The following is a 23587-nucleotide window of genomic DNA, read 5'->3' as shown; positions in this document are numbered from 1 at the left end:
GCAGACTTCGTGGACTGTGATTTAATATATTTAAAGTCACAGTGAGTTGACTTTTGCTATTTGCATCTTACAGCTTAATAGTGGTCTCAGCACAGCATTCTTTACTCCTGGATCTGCAGCTAGCAGAACCCACGAAAATGCCCACCGACACATCTACTTATTACGTGTCTTAGTTACTTTTCTCTTGTTGCTGGGACACATACCTGACGCCCACATTGAAGGAAGGAAAGGTTTATTTAGCTCACAGTTCCTGGAGGTTTCAGTCCATACTCAGCTGGCTCCAAGGCAGAGCAGCTCATAGCAGAGGGCAACCTTTCCTGGTGGAGGCAAAGAGCAAGAGAGCGCTCTAGGAGCAGCAGCAGCTCAAGCGGCTAACGTTGTAATGCAAATCACCTGTCCCAGGTCAGGTGCAGCATCCACACGGCACGGTAATCACAAACTCCAGAGGCCGCCCCAAGACTGCATGAGGCTTTAGGGCGACACCTAGACACAAACCATAACATTCCACCCCTGGACCCCCAAAGACTCATGCACATCCCTTTATGCAAAGACATTCTAGTCCATCTCTATGTTGCTAAAGTCCTAACAGTTTCAGCACTGCTGAAAAATCCAAGTCCCAGGTCTCCTCCAAGATCCAAGGCAAACTCTCACCTGTGAGCCCCAGTACACATGAAAACTTAAACACCTGCAACATTCAAAGGCACAAGATAAACTACCATTCCAAAAGGTACACACAGCAGGATACAAACCATTGGGTCCAACACAAGTCCAAAATCCAGGGCAGACATTAAGTCCTGCAGTTCCATGTGGCACATCTGAAGCAAACTGGCAAACTGAGCTGTGTGGCTCCACCCTTAGGGCACTCCTGGTGGTCGCTCCCAGGCTTCTCTCAGGCCTGCTTTGCTCCCTCCTTGTAGTTTCCCTTAGATGATCCATGTTCCTGGCTTTTCCAAACTTCTGGGGTTTCCACAGAACAGGCTTCTCACTGATGGCCTTACACACTGCCCTCTCAGGGGCACACCGCCTGGCCTCCCAGGCCGCCTTCTGAAATCGAGGTGGAAGCCTTCTTAACCTCAGAGCTCCTGCATTCTGCATGCACCTAAAACCACTGCCGCGTGGATGATGCCAAGGTCTGCTGCCAGCTGGAGCAGCAGCCACGTTTCCTTCTCTCTTGGCTGTAAGGGTCAAGCGCCTGGATGGCTGAGCACTCTGACCTTGATTCCGAGGAATAATTTCTCCATGCTGCCGCCATTCTGGAACCTGGGGCGCTGCGGTTTTCCCCTTAAGGCAGAGTCCCTGACCTTTGTAGTTCTGAGGCTGCAAAGGGTGGAGACCTGCAGCCTTCTGTAATGCCCTCAGACCATCCTTTCCACTCTTAGGTTCCTTCCCCACAATGGAGATTCTCTCAGCTCCACCTTTGCAGTCCACAGCTTTATTGGAGCTTCCTTTCTGGCCAAATTCACAACATTTTGAACCATCCTGCTGGGCTCCTTGCTCTTGATTCTCAACATAAATCTGGATAAAAGCCTTCAACAACAGCCAGGCCACTGCCCCAATATTTGGCTGCTTTGAAATATCTTTTGAAAGACTGATCAGTTCACCATGCTTAAACTTACCTCAGGCAAAGTCTCTGGACACGAGCAAAATGCAGACGAACCTTCTGCCAAGCCATAACACAAATCATCTGCAGTCCAACAACCAATGCTGTCCTTCTTCCCAGCAGAAACCTGCCCAGCCTGGTCTTCACAGGCAGGCTTTCTATCAGTCTTCCAGTCTTCTGAGCTCTGGCCAGAATCTCCCACACAGAAGAGGCAAAGCTGTTCCAGCTCTTCACAAGTAGGCAATGCTATGGGTCGCTCAGGATAGGAACCAGATCAGCCAGACTGGAATTTAGAAAGCCGGTTATTACTGAACTCAGGGTCCCTGTCAGCTCTCACGCAGAAGAGGACCGAAGGCGGCTAGCCCAGGAAGCAGGGAGGGTTTAAAACCTGGAACCACATTCCATTTGGTAAACAAATTCATTGTCTGACACAAAACAATGCTTTTAGGGTCATTGTGACCACTACTCAAACTGAATTTCCTGGGGCTTTCTTTTAGTTTCTTTAGGTTCCCTTGCACCTGAGTCCTTATATGTAGCCTTGCATAGCCTGAGGTTACAAGAAGTTAAAGCCCATTTAGTTTCCTTTAGAAGTCATCTCTGTAAGCTAACTTTGTTAATAGGAATTGGTGAGGGTTACAGGAATTGGTGAGGGTTACAGAAATTTTATCTTAGCAAACAGCAAGAAATAGCCACTAGTTACTAAACAACTTAGAACAGTGGTAAGTATACATTTTTACACAACAGAAAACACAAGATTCATATTTATAGTCTAAAATGTGAGTTGACCCATTACAGGCAACATCTCCGAACCTTTCCTGTGTCTTCCCATAGGCCATTCCCAAAAGCTGGTAATCCACATGGTCATGTTTAGCCACAGCAACGACTCCACTTCTCTAGTACCAAATTCTGTCTTAGTTACTCTTCTCTTCTTGCTGGAACACATACCCGAGACCCAAATTGAAGGAAGGAAAGGTTTATTTAGCTCACTGTTACTGGAGGTTTCAGTCCATATTCAGCTGGCTCCAAGGCAGAGCGGCACATGGCAGAGGGAAACCTTTCATGGTGGAGGCAAAGAGCAAGTGCTCAAAAGGAAGAGCAGCAGCAGCTCAAGCAGCTAGCTTCTCTCCCCTCCTTACACTGTGATGCAGATCCCCTGCCCAGGGCGGGTGCAGCATCACACCCACAGTAATCAATCACAGGCTCCAGCTCATGAGGCTCTGGGGGGACACCTAGACACAAACCATACCAAAATGTAAATCTGAGGTTATTGTTTGGTTTTTAACAATGCATCAATGTTTAAAAATTAATTTCCATCCTGTTACCCTCTCCATATTTCAACCAACTCTTATCATACATTCTACATTCACTGCACTCACTTCCTTATTTTACTCAAAGTTGTTGCTGTAGGCTTTGTCTTGAATGTGCAAGACCATTCTCCGAGCATAGAAGTCCTGGTATTCCTCAGGTAGCTCAGCCAGGGTTTTCAGGGCTCGGTCCAAAATCTGCACAGCTCTTGATGCTGCGGTGGGATCTTTGTTTCCATACATGTCTGTTTTATCGTAGCACTCAGACGGAAGGTGCTTCCAAAAGACATTCACTCCCACTCCGAACTCTTCAGAAATGACGTTGTGGAACCATAAAGCTAGAGAAAGATTTTTAAAAGCAAGTTAAAAATAAAACGCATAGTTTAAAAAAGAAATCTAAAAAGTACCAAACTGCCAGGGAAGCTCCAGCATCTCACGGAGCCAGCTAAGAGCCCTTCCGGGACCCTCCACCAGCACACTGCCAGCTACGGACAGGGCGCATTAGCTTTCCTGCGCCCCCAGCCAGTTCCATCTCAGGAGCACAGCCCTGACTTTGAAAACCTTTAGGAAGAGCAATTTTTTCTTTTAACTTGAAAGACATAATAAAGTTATATTTGTTTTGTAGTTCTCTAATTTGGGCTGTGTTTTGTGTTAGTTGTTTATACTTCCTGAGTCATGCAGCCACATCAAAAATGTTTGTTTTTTGTACACAGAACATTTCAATTACTATGTTTGACCTTTTTTGATTTAGTGCAGTGCTTTTGTCCTCAAAGACATCCTGCTCAAGCTGCTTTCCTAACTTGCCTAGATTTGCATTCACTGTAGCTTCCTCAGTTTGTATTTCTAGTGCAATTATCATCCTGTTCCTTTCACTGCTTTACAATAAGCGCATAAAGCTACAGCAAATATTTTGGTAGTGGAGATAAAAGTTTATTCTATACCTAATTTTTATTTGCACTAGAAAGTTTACATTGTTTTCAGTGGAGCCTAAGCATTTTCAAAATGTAAGTGCTAGAGGAATAATAAGTGACACAAAATAATAAAGGAGTACTCATCACACCAGAAATGTTTAACCTTGCCAAAGGGAAAAAGGAAGATTTAAATTTTAGTAACAACTCATTCCAAGAGTACTCAAAAAACAAAAGATTAAAGCTGAGTGAGGCAGGAGGATCATTGTTAGTTTGACACCATCCTGGGCTATGAAGTGAGCCCAAAGGCTAGCCTGAGCTGCCAGCAGGACCCTGTCTCAAAAAAAAAAAAAAAAAAAAAATTTATTTGCAAAGGTCGTCTTCAAACATGGTTTCAATCTTAACTATTCTTTCAGAATCCTTGTTCTCTCAGGGAAATAGGAAGGCTGATCATTCTGCTTAATTTAAATCACAAGAAGGGGCTTTTGCTTTTGTTTCAAAGTACAGTATATGCAAATTATTTCTGTTTTGTTCTTTTGGCTTAAAAATTAGGTATAGAACAAGGAAAAACTACATAGCCCTTAATCCTGTTCTAAAAATACAAAAGCCACAAATCCAAATATAAATTTAAAAGTTATACCCAGCACGGCGTGCTGTGCCATGCTGGCTCCACCCCTGGGGCATGACTGAGACTGGGATTGGTGGTGCCATGCCTGTAATCCCAGCACTTGGGAGGCTGAAAACAGGAGAATCGGTACGAGTCCAATCTACATAGTGAGACCCTGTACTAAATACATGAAAAAAACTATAATGTATTTAAGACTAAGACAGTGGTTTCAGTCTCTGAGGACTAGAGATTAAAAAGAACACAGTTCCTTATCCTCAAAGAATTTATAATCTAGCCCCAAAGTGCATAACGGTATCTTTATTTCTCACTGATGTTCTATATTTAATTCTATCACTGAAGTATTATTAATCTATTAATTTAGACATGAGAAATCAACTACACAAACAGAATTTGTCGCTGACCCTCAGCATGTGCTGTCTACGGCCAGACCAGCCGGACTGCGCCAGACCTCGCGGATCTCGGAAGGGCCGGGCCTGGTTAGTACTTGGACAAGAGTCCTCAGCATGTGTCAATCACAGATGTGAATCATTACGTCACCATGCTGGCAACACTGACATTTTACAGACGTTCAAACTAATGCCTAGCTAGTGAATAAAACATCCTGACACTAAGTCTGTGTGCAGAAAGGGGACGCTAAGATATCACAGCTGTTGAGATTATAGTATTTTGATATTTACTACAATCTCTAATATGTTTTGGTTTTGAAAAATACTTACCATTGCTTGGTAAATGCTTAAGCAAAAACCTAAAATTCCTAAATATTTGAGGAACAAAATGCTTTTAAAAACCAAGGATATTCTTTTCCCAGATAGAAAGTATCGCACCCAATGACACTTGGTCGAGTAACTTTCAGCACAGACATTCTTGACGTAACCACCTGCTTGTTTAACGGCTCTGAGGCTTAGGACTAACGCACACTGCTCAGACTCGCGGCCCGCCACTCAGACTCCTGACTCTTTTTTGTACAGTGCCCCTTGTCCATACAGCAGTGTAACTTGCTACTTGTACCATACAATATGAGTTTTATGTTGTGTTATACATTACACAAGTGCGTGTAAGAGTTACACAAACAAAAGCAAAGTGACCGAGTTGTATTTCCTTTGCCCACGTCTTTGTTCCGAATAAAGTCACGAACACATCATATACAATGCCTCACGTAGTGACCAATCCACTTAACAGCCTGCTCACAGGAACAGAACATGGCTGTTAAACGAGGAGCGTCTGTATTCTACAGCTCTGCACTGCTTATGAAGAGGGCGCATCCTGAGAAACACTCGGCCAAACACTTCGTCACTGCACAAACGTTTGCTATATACCCAACTCGGCCCCAGAGGGTGTGGGCCAGGACCCGCCCAGGACGTCTGGCCCAGCCTCTGCCCGGGACAAGCCACTGCCCCATAGAGCAGCATGTCCTGAAGATGCAGCCGCTGCAGCCCTGAATGTCAACCTGCAGGAGCACAGCGAGAGGAAGGTGTAGGAGAACTCCCAGCTAGACGCCCTCTGCCGGGGGCACATGCCTCAAAGGAAGCCCGTGAGCCTGGCGCATGCTGCAACCGGCCAGTAAGTGGTGTTACCACACCTGAGTGTGGACCTCACTGTGTGCTAAGGCTACACGCAGTTCACAATAAGATTTCAGTAAGAAATTGATCTTAACTTACTGTAACTTGTTAAAAACTTTAAATTTTAATCTTCTGACTTTTATAGTAACAGCTTAAAACACCGTACAACAGTGTAAGTACAGTTTATAATCCCTTTTCTCTGAGCTTTTTCTAGTTATTTGATTTTTCTTTTGTAAATTTTTCCTTGTAGAAGCCAACAACACAGCCCAACCCTCCTCACCACCACTGGCAGGGCAGTCCCACTCACTGCCTTTGTCTCCATCCTGCACAAAGGGGGTTCCGATACTGCCTCTATGTGGCGCATTCCCAGAGGACCGGCCTCAGGCTATTCTTGCTTTTGAAACAAGTAGAGGAAGCAATAACAATTAAAAGTATGCTAGCCAGGTGATGAGGTACACACCTCTAATCCCAGTTATTTGGGAGGCTGAGGCAGGAGGGTCACAAATCGAAGGTGCGGGGAGCAGCTGAAGCTGGGGACAGGTCACATGTGCAGAGCTGAAGCCAGCCAACCCCGAGCACAGGGCACTCGAGGCAAGCCATGTAGACAAGCCGTTCCAGCTCTGCGAACATGGGGCCCGAGGCGAGCCAGGCAAACAAGTTGTTAGGCAGACGGGTCGCAACCAGCATCAGCCTCCCCAGTGTGTGAGCGCTCTGCAGTCCTGGTCAGTTCTCTCTCTCCCACCAGGAGAGAAGGCTCCTCCTGACCTCAGCTTTCTGCACTCTGACTCTCTCCATCTCTCTACTTTCCACTGTCCTCCCCTGAGAAATTCGAGGGCTGCACTGGACAGTGCACCAAGGCTACTCATTCTGGGCAACTCAGGCCCCATCTCAAAATGAAAAATAAAATGGGCTGGAAGGGCACTTGCCCAGCCCCATGAGGCCCTGGGTTCAATCCCCAGTACCATCAAAGAAATGAAAAATAAACAAAGAAACCAACACTGTTGACACTTACCAAGCAATATGCACCCACATAATCCACAACTGGGGCGATGCTTCCACAGCGCTGGCCATGCAGCGGGCTTGCCACCTACCATCACCACATGCACAGGTGACTGGCTCACTGTGCCCTGCATTCTGATGGCTACACTGGGACTACTGACAGGGTTTCTCAGCTCATTTCAATCTCACGAGACCTCTGTTGTACACGTAATCTGTCATGGACTAAGTCTCTGTTCAGTAGTGTATGACTGTACTGACAGACTGCTCACCCAAATAAGACTTTTTTCCGAAGGGTCTACCTAAGTATACTTTATAAACACACACACACAGCTATGCAGAAGAATGATTTGCACAGGACAGGATACATGTAACAGTTTTGTATTAAGGAAACACACGTAGAAGATGAGAGACAGAACAAAGGTTTCATCAACAGCACATGACTCAAGTCTAGAAATCTTACCAGGAATGAATAACACATCACCAGCTTCAAGGGAACATTCATGCCTTCTGGCCTTGGAGAAGAGTGGATATTTAGCCAAGTCTGGCTTGTCGATGTTTACCACTTCTGATTTAGAACCTGAAAGATTCCAAATAGATTAAGCAAAGTTGGCATTCTCTTAAAAAAGTACTCATAAATATAAATTCAAAATTAATTTTCTGTGATCATAAGAGCCACACTGTGAGGGTAAGGCAGTTTCCAGTCAGCCACTCTTTCACTGTGATCACTGACAACATGAAATACAAGCACGGCAATCTGAAATCTCATTCTTCATATGGCCTGTCACTATGTATATCACACATACGCATTTGAAAATACAAACATCCTAATTAGGAAGATGTGTCCTAAGTTGTTTTTTAACATGAATAAAGAGATTTCTCAAGGAGTAACTAAGCAGACTTTAGAAACACAACCTTGAGGGCTGTCGACATAGCTCGGTGTGCTAAGCGCCTGCTTAGGCAAGCACAGGGCCTGGGGTTCAACCCCCAGCACCACATGCCATGCCAGTCCTGCTGAGCTGGCCACTGAGACTGGGCACGGTGGTGCACACCTGTAATCCCAGTGCTGGGAAGGCTGAGAACAGGAGGGTCACAATGAGTCCGAGCCACAAAAGGAGACCCTGTACCAAATAAATAAATAAATAAAACTGCAACCTTGAATAAAATCTTACCTGACAAATATAAATACTGGGCATCACGAGGACTGAACAGTGTAATGTGCTTTTTTCCTGTCACTTGTATTAAGAAGTTATCCATCACCTGAAGACCAAGAAAAACTTATGGGTAAGCAGTATGTAGAATTCGAATAAAATCAATGACATTCTAAATAATTAATTATAAAGACCATATATTAGTTTTAGATAAGGTCTTTTTGGCCCATGCTTAAACTCGTCCTCTTGCCTTGGCCGTCTAAGTAGCTGGGATGACAAGGACCTACCACTGCACCTAGCTTAACGAATTCCCATCAGCTTGAACCACCTGAGGCACACACACAACAGTCCCCCGGGGCAGCTTGTACCAGTGCTGGTAAAGTCACACACAGGACAGTCGCATACCTATCACCAGTGCTCAAGCTACTTGGCAGGGAGCCGCAGGAATTACAGCATCATAAATGTGTTAAAACTTTACTCTTGCATAAAACCCTTAAATCAAATTCTAACGTTACATTAAAAACACCACATTCCAACATAACCAGGCCTTTCTGAGCTTGCTTCTGTGGCACAGGGGAAGGACTGGCAAAGAAGTAGGTCAAGTTAGGAAAACTGGTCCACACTGCACCATGAACTGACTGTAAGAGCAGTTAAACATGCTAAAGGCTCCTCTAGGCTAATATTCATTTCACCTGGCCATCAAGGATGCTCTAAGACCAGCATCAAGAACACACTAGGGGGGCTGGGGAGATGGCTCAGTAGAATAAGCACTTCCTTGGCAAGCGCAAGGTCCTGAGTTCAAACCCCAGTTCTGCCAAGAAAAAGAAACACAAAGAACAGACTAGGGGCTGGGGAGATAGCTAAGTAGAAGGGCCTGAGTTCAATCCCTGGTTCTACCAAAAAAAAAAAAAAGAACACACTAAAAGCACTTAGCCAAACTAGGATTTAGGAAAATAGTTACTGTTGCAGCCACTGTTAAACTTGTAATTCAATCATAATTTGGTTATAGGTATCTTGATTATAGAATTATTGGTATAGGAACACAACCTAACAAATTATCTCAATATACATCTTTTTAAGAGACAGTCTTGCGACATATCCAAGTTGACCATGAACTCACTCTGGAGCCCAGGAAGGTCTCATTTCTCCTGCTGCCATCTCCCAGTGATAGGTTTACAGGTGTGTGCCCTGACCCCCACTTTTGAATAGCGGCATCTTAGCTGCTCCTGCATATATAGGCAGACTTTCTTGTCACCATGAGAAAGGCTACAACCAGGGCCACACACACTAGGGAAGGCAGAGGCATGACTAGTCACATTATCATTACTACTGAAGCACTGCTTTTAGCTCCAAATCTTTATGTTGACTTTAACTATGTAATGCTAACTAGCATCCCTCTATTTTTAAGAAAAGCCTTATATATTACATTCCAACTCAAGGTAAAAGAAACCACTTCCAACTGAAAACAAGGCCACAGACGACCACTAAAAATGTATGAATCACATCATTTCCTCATCATGTCATTCATATAAAACCTTAAAGAAACAATATGCTAAGATTCTAGGCCTGTCTCATTTAGTTACAGATTTACTATACTAAAATCTTCCCAAGAGGCCTTCAAATGAATTACAGAACACATATATAAAACATCAACCTGATTTAGAACTTCAACAAAACAGGCTGAGGCAGGAGTTGCTCAAGGCCAGCCTGGGCTGCACAGCAAGACCCTGCCTCAACAGCAGCAACAACAACAACTTTGGAAATCTATTGGTACTGCTTTAACTTCCTGCTTTTCCACCTCCAAACAGCAAATCATACAAAATACTAGCCTTTTAAATACTTTTTAGGTGCTTAGGTACACAATATATTTAATATACTCACAACAGGGGCTGCAATTTTATGTCTGTCAGGCACCTTGGACACTGCTCATGTGTGCAGAACTGTCCCACTGGATGGCCTTTTATTGATTTTATTGGTAAAAAGACTGAGAAACGTGGTCAGCTCCAGCTGTACTCCAGGGGTACAAGTCACCCACTGGGACAGTCATCGATGGGCCAGCAGTGTGGTGCAAGCCAGGGGAGTGTAAACCCTAGCACCTCAGAACATCAAGGAATCAAACGTCAACATCAGTACCGTATGTCTTGCTGTCTTACAAATACAGCAGACAGTGAATGCTCTCGAGGGACATAAGTCCTAAGACCTTCAGATTCCTCAGGACTGCCACCTCTCGAATAATTCACTCTGCGCTCTGCTTTTCTCCTGGACAGCTCCATGCTGGGTGCCCAGAGGCCTGGGGGCATCTGGGTGTTGCCGTACCACAAGCCTCCACTTTTTAACCTTCTTCTCCCTTACTCGGCAGCCATCTTTTACACAGTAAACCAAACAGAACCCAACCTCACTCGGTGAGACACGGATGGTGAGGATTCGCGGCCACAGCCACACAGTGCCACCGCCTTGCAGTTCCTCTGCTCAAACCCAGCGCCTAGGCAAGCTGCACTGCTAAGACTTCTAAGACAGCTTTTTGAGTGAACTTCTGAATGTTAATCTATGAAGATCTACCACTTATATAGCATACATCATAGTGGGTCCAAAGTTGTAATCCAGGTGAACTAATTCGGAAAACACTAGAGAAGAACTGCTCCTCCTCGAAGAATTTTGGAAACTTAATATCGCCTTCTAACAAAGGAAACTGCTTTCTGATATCTGCAACATCCTACATTGACAGAAACATAAAGATAATTAGAGAAAAATATGTGGAAAGGATTTCAACAATAAACACCATACTGACATAATGTTTACTTTATCTAAAACTGCCAACAGCCTACAAGCACTGGGGAAAGCAGGGACGAAACTGCTCAGGGCTTCCCAGCGCTGCGCTCTGCCTACCTGCTGACGCTGCGCCCTCAGTGCAGGGACAACCAGCCTAGCAGGCTGCTGTGAAGCTCAGCAGACTTCATGCCTAGAAAGGCTCTTTCTACTATAAGCAAAACTTATACAGCTGTCAAGCATTCTAATGAAGCCATATTGTATGACTGTGAATACATAATTAAAATTATATAATAAGGATTTCTATAATTATTTTGGATTAGTAGTTTATTACTTAAAAGGATTTCTATAAAATATGCAATTGATGGGATTTCTTGCTCTGTAGAAATTAGATTACTGTGACCCCCTAAGATTCTATGATCCTATCTGAAAACCAAGAAATCAGTGGTTACTGATCTTTTTTAGGGACACAAATCTAGGACTAGAATAAGACATGTTTTGTATCAGTCTACAAGTATAAAAGTTACTGCACCGGTTAACATCCACAGAAGTCTTAAACAATGATTCTCAATTCTTACCTTTCTAGGATCTTCTCCAAGTGATCGTAAGTAGTATTTCTCATCCTAAAATGTCCCAAAGAAAAACAACTTCAGCGTTGACTTAAAACTATTTGAAAGCAAAGAAGGAAGGGAATAAACCCTGAAATCTGACGTAGTCAAGTCATTTTCTAAAAAGCTCCTCTATCTCCCTTTCCATGAATGCTCCCTGGTGGTCACATGGAGAAACGCCTTGCACATATGGGGCTCTCAACAGCGCCGGGCCCACAGGCTGAAGGTTCTGAAGGCAGCACACAGCCCTAAGCCACAGAGCTCCGGACTTCATACAAATCTACGTTTGGCCTCAGCAGAGTCTTGCCACCTATAAAAGACTTCCCATTTGCACAGGAGACATGATTCAAAAGCACTGTTGAAAGCCAACGTCAAACCTATTACTACAATCAAACATGTAATGAGATAAAATATCTACTACTGCTACATGTTTAAAATATTAGAAACCTGCAGTTCTCCAGCTGGCCTATCCCTCACAATGTAAATTCTGAACCAATGTAAATGCTTTAGATTCAGTGCATGAATTAATCAACTTACAGATATAGTTCCGTCATCACTGTACTTCACTGAGCAGCTAAATAGCAAGAAATTGAGCTATAAAAACACTTGAGGGCTGAGTTGTGGCTCAGGGCACAGCACCTGCCAGCACACACGGGGACCTGGGTTTCATCAGCATGCTCAAAACAATAAAAAGTAGTCTGCTGTCTGCTTTCCTGTAAGACGACCTGAGCTCTGCCACATCTGTGCAAGACAATCCAATTCAGAATTCCGCCCTCTAAAACCAGACCAGGACTGCTGCACCAGATTTCAAAATGTAACTCACTGGGCTAGGGAGCTAGCTCGGCAGCATAAGCACCCGCCTGGCAAGGGCAAGCACCAGAGTCTGAACCCCGGTACTGCATGCTGTGCCAGCCCTGAAACCGGGTATGGTGGCAGATGACTGTAATCCCAGCACTGGGGAGGCTGAGACAGAACAATCACTACGAGTCTGAACTATGTAACAAGCCTCTCTTGGGGAAAAAAAGGTAACTTATTTAGTCTAAGACACAGTGGCAATGTATGGTCATGAATTTACTGAGCTCTAGGCTTCGCCATTTTCATATTTTTATTGCCACGGTGGACAGGTCCTACAATCTGTTTACCTGCTGAGGTATGTTCGTCAGAATTCCAAGGGTTTTCTACCAGTGCTAGCACTTAAGATTTAAAACTTAACCCCACTGCAGCCGGCAGATCCCCTCCAAAAGCTCGCTGCTCAGTTCCAAGGAGCGGGCTCAGTGCTCAGGTCCAGCTAACAGACTGCTTTCAAGGGCTCTCTCAGCACACCACAGAACCACAGGTCTCCTGCTGTGCAGGATCCCGGCATGTTCTGGCCTAACCAGTCCTCAGGGACAGGACGGTAACAACACAGCACCTCAGTATCCAAGCAGTCCAGGTCTGGAGGCTCAGACACAGGTGACAGCTTTACGTGCTGCCTAACAAGGTGCTCCCCTACTTTCTCATTTGGGTTTTTGAGACAGGGTCTTGCTATGATTCCAGGCTGGCTCTAAACTTGTTCTGTTGCCCATGGCAGCCTCCAACTTGTGATCCTCCTGCCTCAGCCTCCTGAGTGCTGGGGTTACAGGTGTGCACTACTATGCCTGGCTAAATAGTAACTTAAGTTTAAAATGTGCTTAGTGAATTTACCTCAAGATATGGAAGCTGAATTACTTAAAGCTGCTTTCATATGAAAATTTTCATATAATCTCAAAATTTTATAGCCAATAAAAAGGATCATATTGATAAAAATAAAATATGGTAATCAAATACATGCAACATGAAAATAAAGTTCTCTGTTAGCGTCAGACCTTGACACCTTAGGCCTGAGCCTTTTCAAAGGAGTCCTAACAGCTAGCGTCAGTGAGCTGTCTCCTTGTGTCAGGGGCACTACAGAGTGCATCACATATTTTACCACAGGAACCAGAAGGAGGCAGTACTGTCACTCCAGGTCAGAGATGCGCATGCGTGAGCCCAGGAGCGCACGGCCAGCAGCAGGGCCGGCCTGCGGTGCCGGCAGGAAGCCTCACCAACACCACAGGGCGGTCGCGCTCTGGTGCAGTGGGAATCTTCCCTTTCTGCGCAGACAGCACTGCTTCCTAAAGACACGGTGCAGCGATTACCTCTGAAATAAAGAATTCCTCGTGCTTTTCTTCAGCTGCCCTCTGGATCAACTTGTTAAAAGGTAAAGTTCTGCAATAAACATAGATACGACATGATGACTACACAAGCCAGCTTATGGCAGTGGTCTACAGCCTTCTACTTTATAATAGGCGTCCCTGTCATCATGACCTGTTACACAGAATTCTAAACATCCAAAGTTCACTTGGCAGGACGTCCACTTACTCTGTTATTTGAAATTATAAGACAGGATGTTTAAGTCTATCTAGTGCACACAATCCTTGTAGGTCAATGTCCTTTACTCCATATTACTGACAGAAGAATGTTCTCAGGGTTCTGATTACCTGTGGCAGGAGCCATCTTAGCACCACACCACCACTGCAGACAGGTTACCTTTAGAAACACGCACTCTGAGGCTGTGGTGATGAACGGGACAAACTGCCAGCACTACGAAGGGTCCGCCAGCCCTCCTACCTTTCGGGACAGTCTCTGAACACAAAAGCCAGGAACACTGTCTTCTCCTCCTCTACCACCCTCTAACGTTTTAAGGCTTCTGAGAATTCCAATAGTCACCAGATTTTATCCTTCAAAATGTCTGCTCCAGAGCCTGTTTCCTTTCTGTCTGGGAAAACAAAGCCGATGGGGCTTTGGGGAAACCAGAGCGGCAGGGGGCACCAAGCAAGGCTCCACTAGGTGCTCCCGGCGTGCGGTCCTAGCTGAAGGGCGTGGGCACGTGGCGCCGCCCGGGGCACGGCATCAGGTCTCTGGGCCCGTCCCTGGGGCCCTGCTCCTCGCGTTCTACTTCCTGGCCGCTGCGAGGAGTGCACTTTGTTTTCTGCTTCCTGGCTGCCGCGACGCTCTCTGCTCAGGCCTAAAGCAGGGGGCCGATCAAGCGTGGACGAAGCCTCTGCAACAGGAGCCTACATGCATCTCCCTCTCCGGCTTCTCGAGTATCTGCTCACAGTAAGGACGTACACACTTCCATCCTGGAGAACGAGGATGGATGCTGCAGGAGCAGAGTCCTTTCCCTGCCCAGCATACTCCTGAGTCACAGGGCTACATTTTCTCTAGCTCCTCTCTTCTCTTCTCCAACTTTCTCTAATTCAAAGTACTGCCTGGTGTGACTATGACACCTGTATCAGTACAGGACCACGAGGTCCTCAAAGCCTGCCTTCTACTCCCCACTGCGTGCTTGCTGCCAAACCTCCTCCCAAGACTACAGTCTTCTCAGTCTCATTGCCGAATATCGTTTCTCTGACTGCGCTGGGGAGATGGGGACAAACAGGAAAACCCTCTGCTACGAGATGAGGCTGGGCTCGGTCAACTCTCCCCTGGCACGTATTTCCTAGAAACACACCGGCAAACGTGAGTCGGCAGCCGCAGCAAGGTGGTGGTGTCCGCTCTACGAGGAGCCTTGATGGTGAGCTGTGTCTGCTAGATGGCCTGGGGATGGACTCCACGTGCGTGCGTAAGGAGCAGAGAGCAACGTACAGCAACAACAGGGAGAAACCCCGTTCTCGGGCCACTTCAAGGTGCGCTTCTGGGGACCACCTCCACCACCTTGTTCCCCCAACACTAAGCTGGCACCGGTGAGCCAAGGAGACAGGGCTCACACATGCACGCACTCCTGAGGATACCATCCTGCCTCGGGGCTGCCTCCTGCCTGGCACTCTCCTGCAAAGCTAAGGCACACGATGCCCACGCAGGGCGGGTGTGTGCTGCGAGCGGCAATGTGAACCAGCTATCCTGGTTCTTATGTGGGTGAACACTGCGCAGAGAAACAAGGTCTGCTGTCCGTAAGAGCAGCACAGACTCTCTCACCGTGGAGTCCGACCAGCCAGATCAGCACACGTACGTGTGGCCCCACTCAGTGCTCTCCATCTCAGGCTTCTTCCATCTCAGGTAGGCACGCACCTACCTCTCAAGGCTACCGAAACATCTCCGGAGAGCTCCTCTAGGCTATGTAACTCGTTCTGTTGCTCAGCTTGCATGTTCTTGCCAGAGAAGCGTTTCAAGACCTAGAGAAACTAAGGGCAGAAGGGCCACGCTACAAGAGCACGACAGCAGTTGAGGCCAGAGAAGCAGAGCGGAGTGCTGCCAACAGCCTGCCTCGGAAAGCCCTTTGGCTGGGGCTTTCGCACGGGTTCCACACAGGTCTCCTGCCACCGATGCACCATTTGAAGGACAAGCACACAGACAAGGAGAGGCAGAGTCCAGGAGGGGACACCAGGAGCCAGCAACTCTGAGCACACATCCTGGGTTCTACCGCTTTCAGCCCTATGTGATCTTGGGTAAGTCACTTCTCTTTGCAATCACTGTAAACACATACCTACCGTAACTCACAGACTGGTCTCTAGCTTAAATAAGAAGTGCAATCTAGAACACCTGTCATGAGGCGTTCAGTAAAGACACTGGGTTAGCAAAGACCACGACACACCCTTCAGCAGGTACAAGGAGTTAGCAGGATTTTTTTTTTGGCAGAACTGGGTATTGAACTCAGGTCCTTGCACTTGTCAGGGAAGTGCTTATTCCACTGAGCCATCTCCCCGGCTCCTTCAGCAGGTTTTTTTAAAGAAGGATAAAACCCTCTAGTGTTCAGTTCTCCACTTTGGAAGGATTCCTTTACAAATCAAGACACAGAGTGATAAAAGTACAATAAACATAAGTTGCTAAAGGAATTACACACTACGTTAGATAAGATAATCTAAGCAAGGCTTAAGAGAGATTTACGGTACATTTTCAAAATTAAATCTATGGCCAGACGGCACCAAGAATACCCTTTCATTTTACTGCATAAGATTTTCCTGCCAGAATACCTTGGCTGTGGAGGGAACAGTGACAGCTACCAAGAAGAAAAACGACTAGGGAAACGCTTGTTACCACATCCGTCAACAGATGCACAATAAAGGGGAACAGCAGCCTCAGCACACGTTTATTTGTAGGGTTTCTTCCTTCCAGTATCTCTTTGGCCTAGATTCTTCCGTTCTTTCCTCCTGCCTGGTAAGAGTGGAAAGAACCAAATCTACTTCCATTTCTTGCACTAAACAGTAACTTTGCCATTCTTTAGTAATGCAAGTGGAAGACTCTGAGAAGGCTGGGTTAGTCCATCAACCATGTGCTTCAAAAATAAATTCTACGAAGTTTAAAAGCCATGACAAAGCACCAAAACACGTCAACATGCAGTTTCAATACCCATTTACTGTGGCATTAGACTGTGGAAAACAAACATCATTAATTGCAGGCTGAAAAACACTCAGCATTCCAGTACTTTCTTCCACTTTTTTGACTTAATAAAAAGTGAAAAGTTCTTACACTTGAAAGAACTCACGGCAATCAGATTCAACTAGTGCTTACTGAAACCAAAACTACAATGGTGAAGATTCAAAACACTGAAAACTGAGAAATACTTTGGCAGCTGTTGTGTGAACCTGGAAACCTCCGATGAGAAAGGAACACCCCGGACCCTGGAAACTGCAGCTCACCGCCGGCCTCAAGCCCTTTGCAAACTGCATGGTTTTCAGTGATCTAATTTACTGGGAAGTACACTTGTACTGAAAAGTACAGTCCTTTGGCTTTTAATGACTCTCATGGGAATAGATAGTACTTCAACTCTGCAAGATGACAACATTTAAAGCTCCTAAGTTTAGACAGCCTTTAAAAAACTTTCCTATGCTAGATGTTACCAAGTGGTTGGATATAATTATTAATCATGCACTGGCTGACTACAGTGGACCTAACTGTAGTGTAACTAACTACAGAAACCTCTTCCACGACTCCAAAAAGTCTCTGGGACAACCTATGTATTCTTTAGAAACTCTCTGTCATCATTATATGAACACAGGATTCTTTTTAGTATTCTTTAGAACTAAGATGCCATGACTGTATCAAACTAACAAAAGATAAAATGCCACGTGGCCCTGTAGAACACTGTAAACACACTTGAAGGGCTGGGAAAGTGGTCTGCGTCCCGAGTGAGCCCAGAAGGTAATAATACCTATACACAAAGTTCTTACTGATGAAGTCCATCTGTGCGACGGCGGTGACGTGGACCTTCACCTCTCTTGTCCCTCCAACATGGCTTAGGTAGTCCACCGTCCACTTGCTGGTACACGGCCCCAGATCAAGTCCTCTCAACACCAGAGGCTTTCTCTGTAAGCAGAGGAAAAATACAAAAACTATTTGTGAACACCAAGTGCATACCATAAGCTATGTTTGGTAACAGGTGATAAACTCTGATGCTTGATCCTGAGGTTCGTAAAACTCAAAACTCTGGCAGTTAATGTAGTCACTACAGGACCCGCACAATATACCCTGGACAAAAGGTTAGAATCAGAACAGGCGGCAGAGAAAGAAGAGACATCCAAATATTACAAACAATATTTTTATGTTTTCAATGACAAAAATATAAAAGATTAAAATTTCTACTCTATAGTCAAATTTTTGGTTTTTATTTATTCATTTATTTATGTTTATTTTTATTTATTTATTTATTTATTTATTTATTTTTTTGTGGAACTGGGGACTGAACTCAGGACCTTGCACTTGCCAGGCAAGCACTTATTCTACTGAACTATCTCCCTGGCCCCAGTTTTTATTTTAGTACCATTTCATACTTCTAAAAATGTTGCAAGCACCTGTAATCCCAGAATTTTAGGAAGCTGAGGCAGGAAGATTTTAAGTTTGATCACAGCCTGCCAATTTAATGAGACCCTGTCTTAAACAAATAAAAAACGTTTAAAAGGACTATAGATGTAGTTCATGAACATCGAGTGCTGGGAACATCGAGTTCCAAGAACATCACAAAGAACCTGCAATTTCATGTATCCTGTGTCCTGATTCATCAACGATTAATAATACCTCCCACCCGATTTACTGTATACTCTTATCCTGGGTGACTAGAGAACACATTATTAAACCTAATTTAATTTTGGCTGCATTGTTTTGTAGTTAAATAGCTGGCATCACGCTCTTTTATCTGTAAAGCTTGTACAGATTTCCTAAGGACACTCTTACATAACCGTGAAGTAATTATCAAAATTGCATTTCACATGACATAACACTCCTGCTGAACCTGCAGTACACATTCAGATTTCACTAATTGTCCCAATAATTTTCTTTAGAGGTTTTTCTTCTCCTGGCCCAGAATTCACTCTAAGATGCCAAATTGTACCAGTTGCCCGCTTTTCATCTGCAACAGTACAAACAGTCCCTCAGCCCTTGTCTTCCATGGACATGACAGTTCTGAGGTATGCAGGCCAGTTATTTGTTGAATGCGCTTTCATCAGGTGTATCTGCAATTTCTTCAGGGCCACACTGTGCCTTTGGGGGTGTCATACAGAATAAATGCTGTGGCTCTCCCTGGTATTTTGCTCTACAATTTCTGCTACCAACTTAGATCACCTGACAATCGCTACCCAAGTCAAGTACAGTTAAAATGAGTGCAAGAGTGATTTTTCAATCTCCATCACTTCTCTACATTTGTTAGTTGGCATTCTAATGTAAAAAAATAAAAGAGCTCTAACTCCCCCACTTACCTATTCTACTCCACGGGTAATAATCTACTAACATAATTTTAGATTTTCTTTTTTTTTGTTTTGTTTTGTTCAGGGTCTCACTACATAGCCCACATTAGTAGCGATCCTCCTGATTTCTGCCTCCCAAGTGCTGGGATTACAGATGTGTGCCACCGCGCCCAGACTCCATCGCAGGCTCAGTGCACCGAAGGCGGGGCCGGGGCAGCAGGTGGAGCCAGGTATTGAACCCTGGCCCCTGCGCTTACCTAAGCAAGCACTTAGTCCGCTGAGCTATACCACTGGCCCTCTACTAACATAATTTTGATGCTCAGATTATCCCCACTTTGGGGTTCCCTCAGTAGGTCCTCTTCAAGCTGGTAATTAACTTTTTTTTAAATGTATTTAGTACAGGGTTCACAGGGTCTCACTACAGGTTGGACTCAGTGATCCTCCTCTTTTACAGCCCAACTGTTAACTTTTTAACCTGAACATTGTAAGAAAATAACACGCTCTAGCATTCCGTTAGACTTCCTTTGCCAGCCTTGCAGTCACTCATTTAAGTAGCTCTCCTACTTCTTTTAAAACGCACATGGGCCGGGGAGATGGCTCAGTAGAATAAAGCGCTTGCCTGGCAAGCACAAGTGCCTGACTTCAATCCCCAGTTCTGCCAAAAAAAATAAAATAAATAAAATTAAATAAAATAAAATGCACAATGTTTAGTGGCCATCATTGCTTCTGCCTTTGCAGTTGTCTGAGCTAAGAAACGTGAGGTTGCGTGCGTGTCCCTGAGCACATACACTCACACCATGCGTGCACATTCTATGTATGTACTACATACACATACACATTCCCATGCATGTTTCGAGGTTAATCCTGCTCTTCACTGTTTATTTGTAACTATTCCAACAGGGGGAAACTGGATTCCCTTCATCACCATTTATACATCTGCAAAACTAGATTTCAGAAAGTACTGTTATATATTGTTAGGTCATACTATTATAAAACAGCAAGTTTACTAACCAGAATTGTTTTCATTTTTTTTATCCTAGACTAAGAATATATAAAATACTGTGTTTATATTTTTTTTAAAAAGTGACCTATATTACCTCTCATCCTCCCTGTTAGGTTCATTTGTCACTTCTTATTTTCTACTTTAGAATTTTTTAAACAAAATCATTCTTAGACTTAAAAGAACTCATGGCAATTAAATTCAGCTACTAAAACCAAAACTAGAATACTGAATAGTAAAAAAAAAGCTTTGGCATTTCTTATGTTTTAAATTATTGCAACTTTAAAAAGTAAAACACTATTTTTTTATACTACACTCAATTTGAAGTCATGGTTAGGAAGGCCTCCTGTAGACCTGGAGTATGGAATTTGCCCTTGTTTTCTTTTTGGACCTTGGAATTGAGCTCAGGACCTTGCATTTGCCATGTAGGCGGAATGCCACTAAGCTACATCCCCAGCACCCTATCCACTTTTTCTTTACAGTACTTGCATTTCTTCACATGTTTTGGATCTACCTGGACTTTCTTCTTACATAAAGCATGAGACATAAACCTAATGACACCATATTCTAAATGACTACCCAGTTGGGCATGATGGCACAGCCCGGTAATTCCAGCACTCAGGAGTCTACAGCAAGAGGCACATTGTGAGTCTGAGGCCATCCTGAGCTACACAGTCCGTTCAAGGCCAGTCTACATAGTGAGACCCTGTATGAAAAAAAGATTCTGCTATCCCAGCACTCTCAGAGCTGTGACCCTACTCTGTATGAGGCTGTAACAGTGGAAATGTGCCATGAGTCTGGCTAAACCCACAGAACCCAGGACACTAAGCGTAACCACAGGGCCAGGGAACTGCAGTGGAAATGCTCCCTCCATTATAATAGCCCTACCGCTCTGCAGAGCACCCGAGAAGCCGCCAGCATCTCCTGCTCAGTTTAGCTGCCGTGGAGCTGACACTGCTCCGACACAATGCGTTAAAAGTTAACTATTGCCCCATTAATTTCTGTTCATTATGTAGCAAGTTTCCACATGAATAAAAATTTACTTCTGAATATGTGCATCTGCACACACACACACACACGTGCAAAGGGGTCTTTCTGGACATTACTCCTCTGGTCTGTCCATTTGGGCGCCTGCACCATATGCACTGATAACTAATTATACATTAGCTGATGTCTTTAGAAACCTGATAGGTCTGCGCTCCCTCATATTTTTTCCCTTTGGTGTTTCCACAAGAAAGGTTTCCTTTCAATTTCGTTACTGACTTCTACTTTTATTGTACTTTAACCTGAGAAACTTTAGTAGTTTTTTTTGAGGGGGTAAGAGAATTTTAATACTTCTCGTAGGGATTTGAAAAAGTACAAGAACATGAAAAAAAGCTTAGTACTTTAAGATCTAATTTCATAAAAGCATGTTGACAAATATTAAATGTTTTCTGCATTTAAACATTAAATATGAAATACAAAAATCCAGTGTTAATACTGATCTTCCATGCCTAATTGGGATTTAGATATTGGAGTAATTTACATTTTATTAAAGTAACTTTCAGGGCTGGGGAGACAGCTCAGCGGTCTAAGCGCCTGCCTGGCAATTGCAAGTACCCAGGTTCGATCCCCAGTGCCACATGCCATGCGTGGTAGCGCATGCCTATATTCCCAATGCTGGAGAGGCTGCGATAGGAGGATCACTATGAGTCCAAGCCCCATAGCAAGACCCTGTACCAAACAAATAACCTTTTAAAAAAACATTTGAAATTCATCAATGCTTTCTTTTATTGAATGCACTATCGCTCTTTGCTAAAACCATCACTGAAATTTAGAAAGCTGGTGTTAAGAGTAGTTACTTTTCAGGCTGGCCAGACAGATCATCAGACTAAAGTGCCTGCTTATGGGACTGGGATTCCCCAACACCAAGGAGTGCTGAGACCCGAATGAGACCGGGTGTGGTTCATGCCTGTAATACCAGTGGTTGGGAAGCTGAAAACAGGAGGATCACAAGAGTCCGATCTGTGTAGTGAGACCCTATACTAAATACACTTAAAAAAGAGAGTAATTTCTTTTCTTGAATATTTTGTAACACACCACTTTGTATTAACTTCACATTTTCAGAGAATGAAAGGTACATGAATAGAGTATCCAAAAATCTGTTTAACACAGGTTTTATTCATGATAAATCTTTTATATTGTAAAAGATAAAAAAGCATGCAAATATAAAAGGTGTCACGTCAAATTATTTCTTAGTACAAATAATACACTATGTCCAATTTCTCCATCAAATTCACAAAAGCCTTTAAAAAATTCTACTTTATAATTGTTAAACAATGCACTTAAGTGGTAGTTCTGTAATTCTGTGATGTATGACGCTTATGATGGTGCATCTTTTATAACATACTATGTCTCGTCTCGGATAATAGAGGTAGGAAGCACTTCCACACACATCATTCAGCTGTCACAGCACTGCCACAGCACTGCCCCGAAGGCATCACCGGCGAAGGAAGGTCTGAAACCCTCCCCAAAAGGAAAGCCTTCACTTGACTTGCAACCCTCAGAGCTGTACTTTTATAGCCACCCTTATAGGTGTAAATATCAAGGAAGAAAACCCCAGAGTACTTTTTTTTTTTAATTTTGGGCTTTTTCCTCCTACCTTCCGCACAGTTACTGTAACCCCACGGGGTCTTTTAAGTGTCTGCCGGATTCCTTGTGTTCTTGTGGCGTCTGGATTCCCTTGCAAAGTATAGCAAGAAAAACCACGTTCCCCACCTCAATACGTTCATGAGATTTGTTTTTAATGAAGCAACGGGCTGCAGTATCTGAACCACAGTGCAGCTTAGCTGGAACCCAGGACCACTGGAAGATTCCCGGGAGACTCCTGCTTCTCCTTTTGTCTGTTGCTTTTGCAATCTATTAATTCCTTCTGCTCGCGGACAAGGGCCGCACCCAAGAGGCCTGATCTAGGGCCCTACACTTGAGAAAACCCGGCGGAGGCGGGCCGGGGAGCCCCGAGAGCGGCAGGCGGGCCCCGCTCCTCGCACCCGGCTCGCCCGGTCCTCCTGGTTTCCGGGGCCAAGCGGCCCTCGAGCCCGCCGCCCGCGCCTTGTCCTACACGCTGGGCCCCAGCAACCGCGCTGAAGCCGCCGGAAAGGTTCGGGCGAGTCTCCTCCCGCGGCCCACCTGTGGGTAGAGGTGCTGCTTAAAGCGCTCCGCAGAGACGCCCTCGAGCCGAGGCACGGGCACGCGCTCCCCCGCCATCCTCGGCCGGCGCCTCGGAACTTCCGGCGCAACGCGTGCGTCCGCGCGTGCTCCGCCCGGAAACACCGCCGGGAGCGAAGGTCCGCAGAGCCCGGCTGGGCCGGGCTGGGCCGGGCAGGGCCGGGCCGGGCAGGGCGCGGCTGGG

At 44.9% G+C, this 23587-nt stretch overlaps 1 protein-coding gene across 4 annotated transcripts; it reads right to left on the bottom strand.

The window, feature by feature from the left end:
- Positions 1-289: 289 nt before the first annotated feature.
- On the bottom strand, positions 290-23483 carry Tyw5 (tRNA-yW synthesizing protein 5). Of its 4 annotated transcripts, none has more exons than XM_023712281.1 (9): positions 23365-23483; positions 17669-17823; positions 13677-13746; positions 11491-11535; positions 10722-10859; positions 8168-8255; positions 7459-7575; positions 2977-3242; positions 290-317 (listed from the first exon to the last, which is right to left on the bottom strand). In XM_023712281.1, exons 1-8 carry the CDS (start codon positions 23440-23442, stop codon positions 2986-2988), a joined length of 948 nt encoding a protein of 315 aa, XP_023568049.1. In that variant the 5' UTR covers positions 23443-23483; the 3' UTR covers positions 290-317; positions 2977-2985. The 4 variants fall into 4 exon arrangements, with proteins under 4 accessions (XP_023568049.1, XP_023568048.1, XP_004628660.1 ...); XM_023712280.1 differs by lacking the exon at positions 290-317 and adding an exon at positions 2793-2829; XM_004628603.2 differs by lacking the exon at positions 290-317 and having other exon boundaries at positions 2860-3242; positions 23365-23482.
- Between the last annotated feature and the right edge of the window lie 104 nt (positions 23484-23587).

Source organism: Octodon degus, unplaced genomic scaffold (assembly GCF_000260255.1).
Source record: "Octodon degus isolate 3935 unplaced genomic scaffold, OctDeg1.0 scaffold00025, whole genome shotgun sequence".
Taxonomy (NCBI): domain Eukaryota; kingdom Metazoa; phylum Chordata; class Mammalia; order Rodentia; family Octodontidae; genus Octodon; species Octodon degus.
Note: the sequence above shows the minus strand (reverse complement) of the source record. Positions and strands in the feature narration are given on the sequence as shown.

Coding starts and splice junctions, on each gene's coding strand:
- Tyw5 (XM_023712281.1), bottom strand. CDS start 23,442: ATGGCGGGGGAGCGCGTGCCCGTGCCTCGGCTCGAGGGCGTCTCTGCG. Junction 10,860..11,490: donor TTGGAGAAGATCCTAGAAAG/GTAAGAATTGAG, acceptor CTGTCAATGTAG/GATGTTGCAGATATCAGAAA. Junction 3,243..7,458: donor TGATGTGTTATTCATTCCTG/GTAAGATTTCTA, acceptor ATCTTTCTCTAG/CTTTATGGTTCCACAACGTC.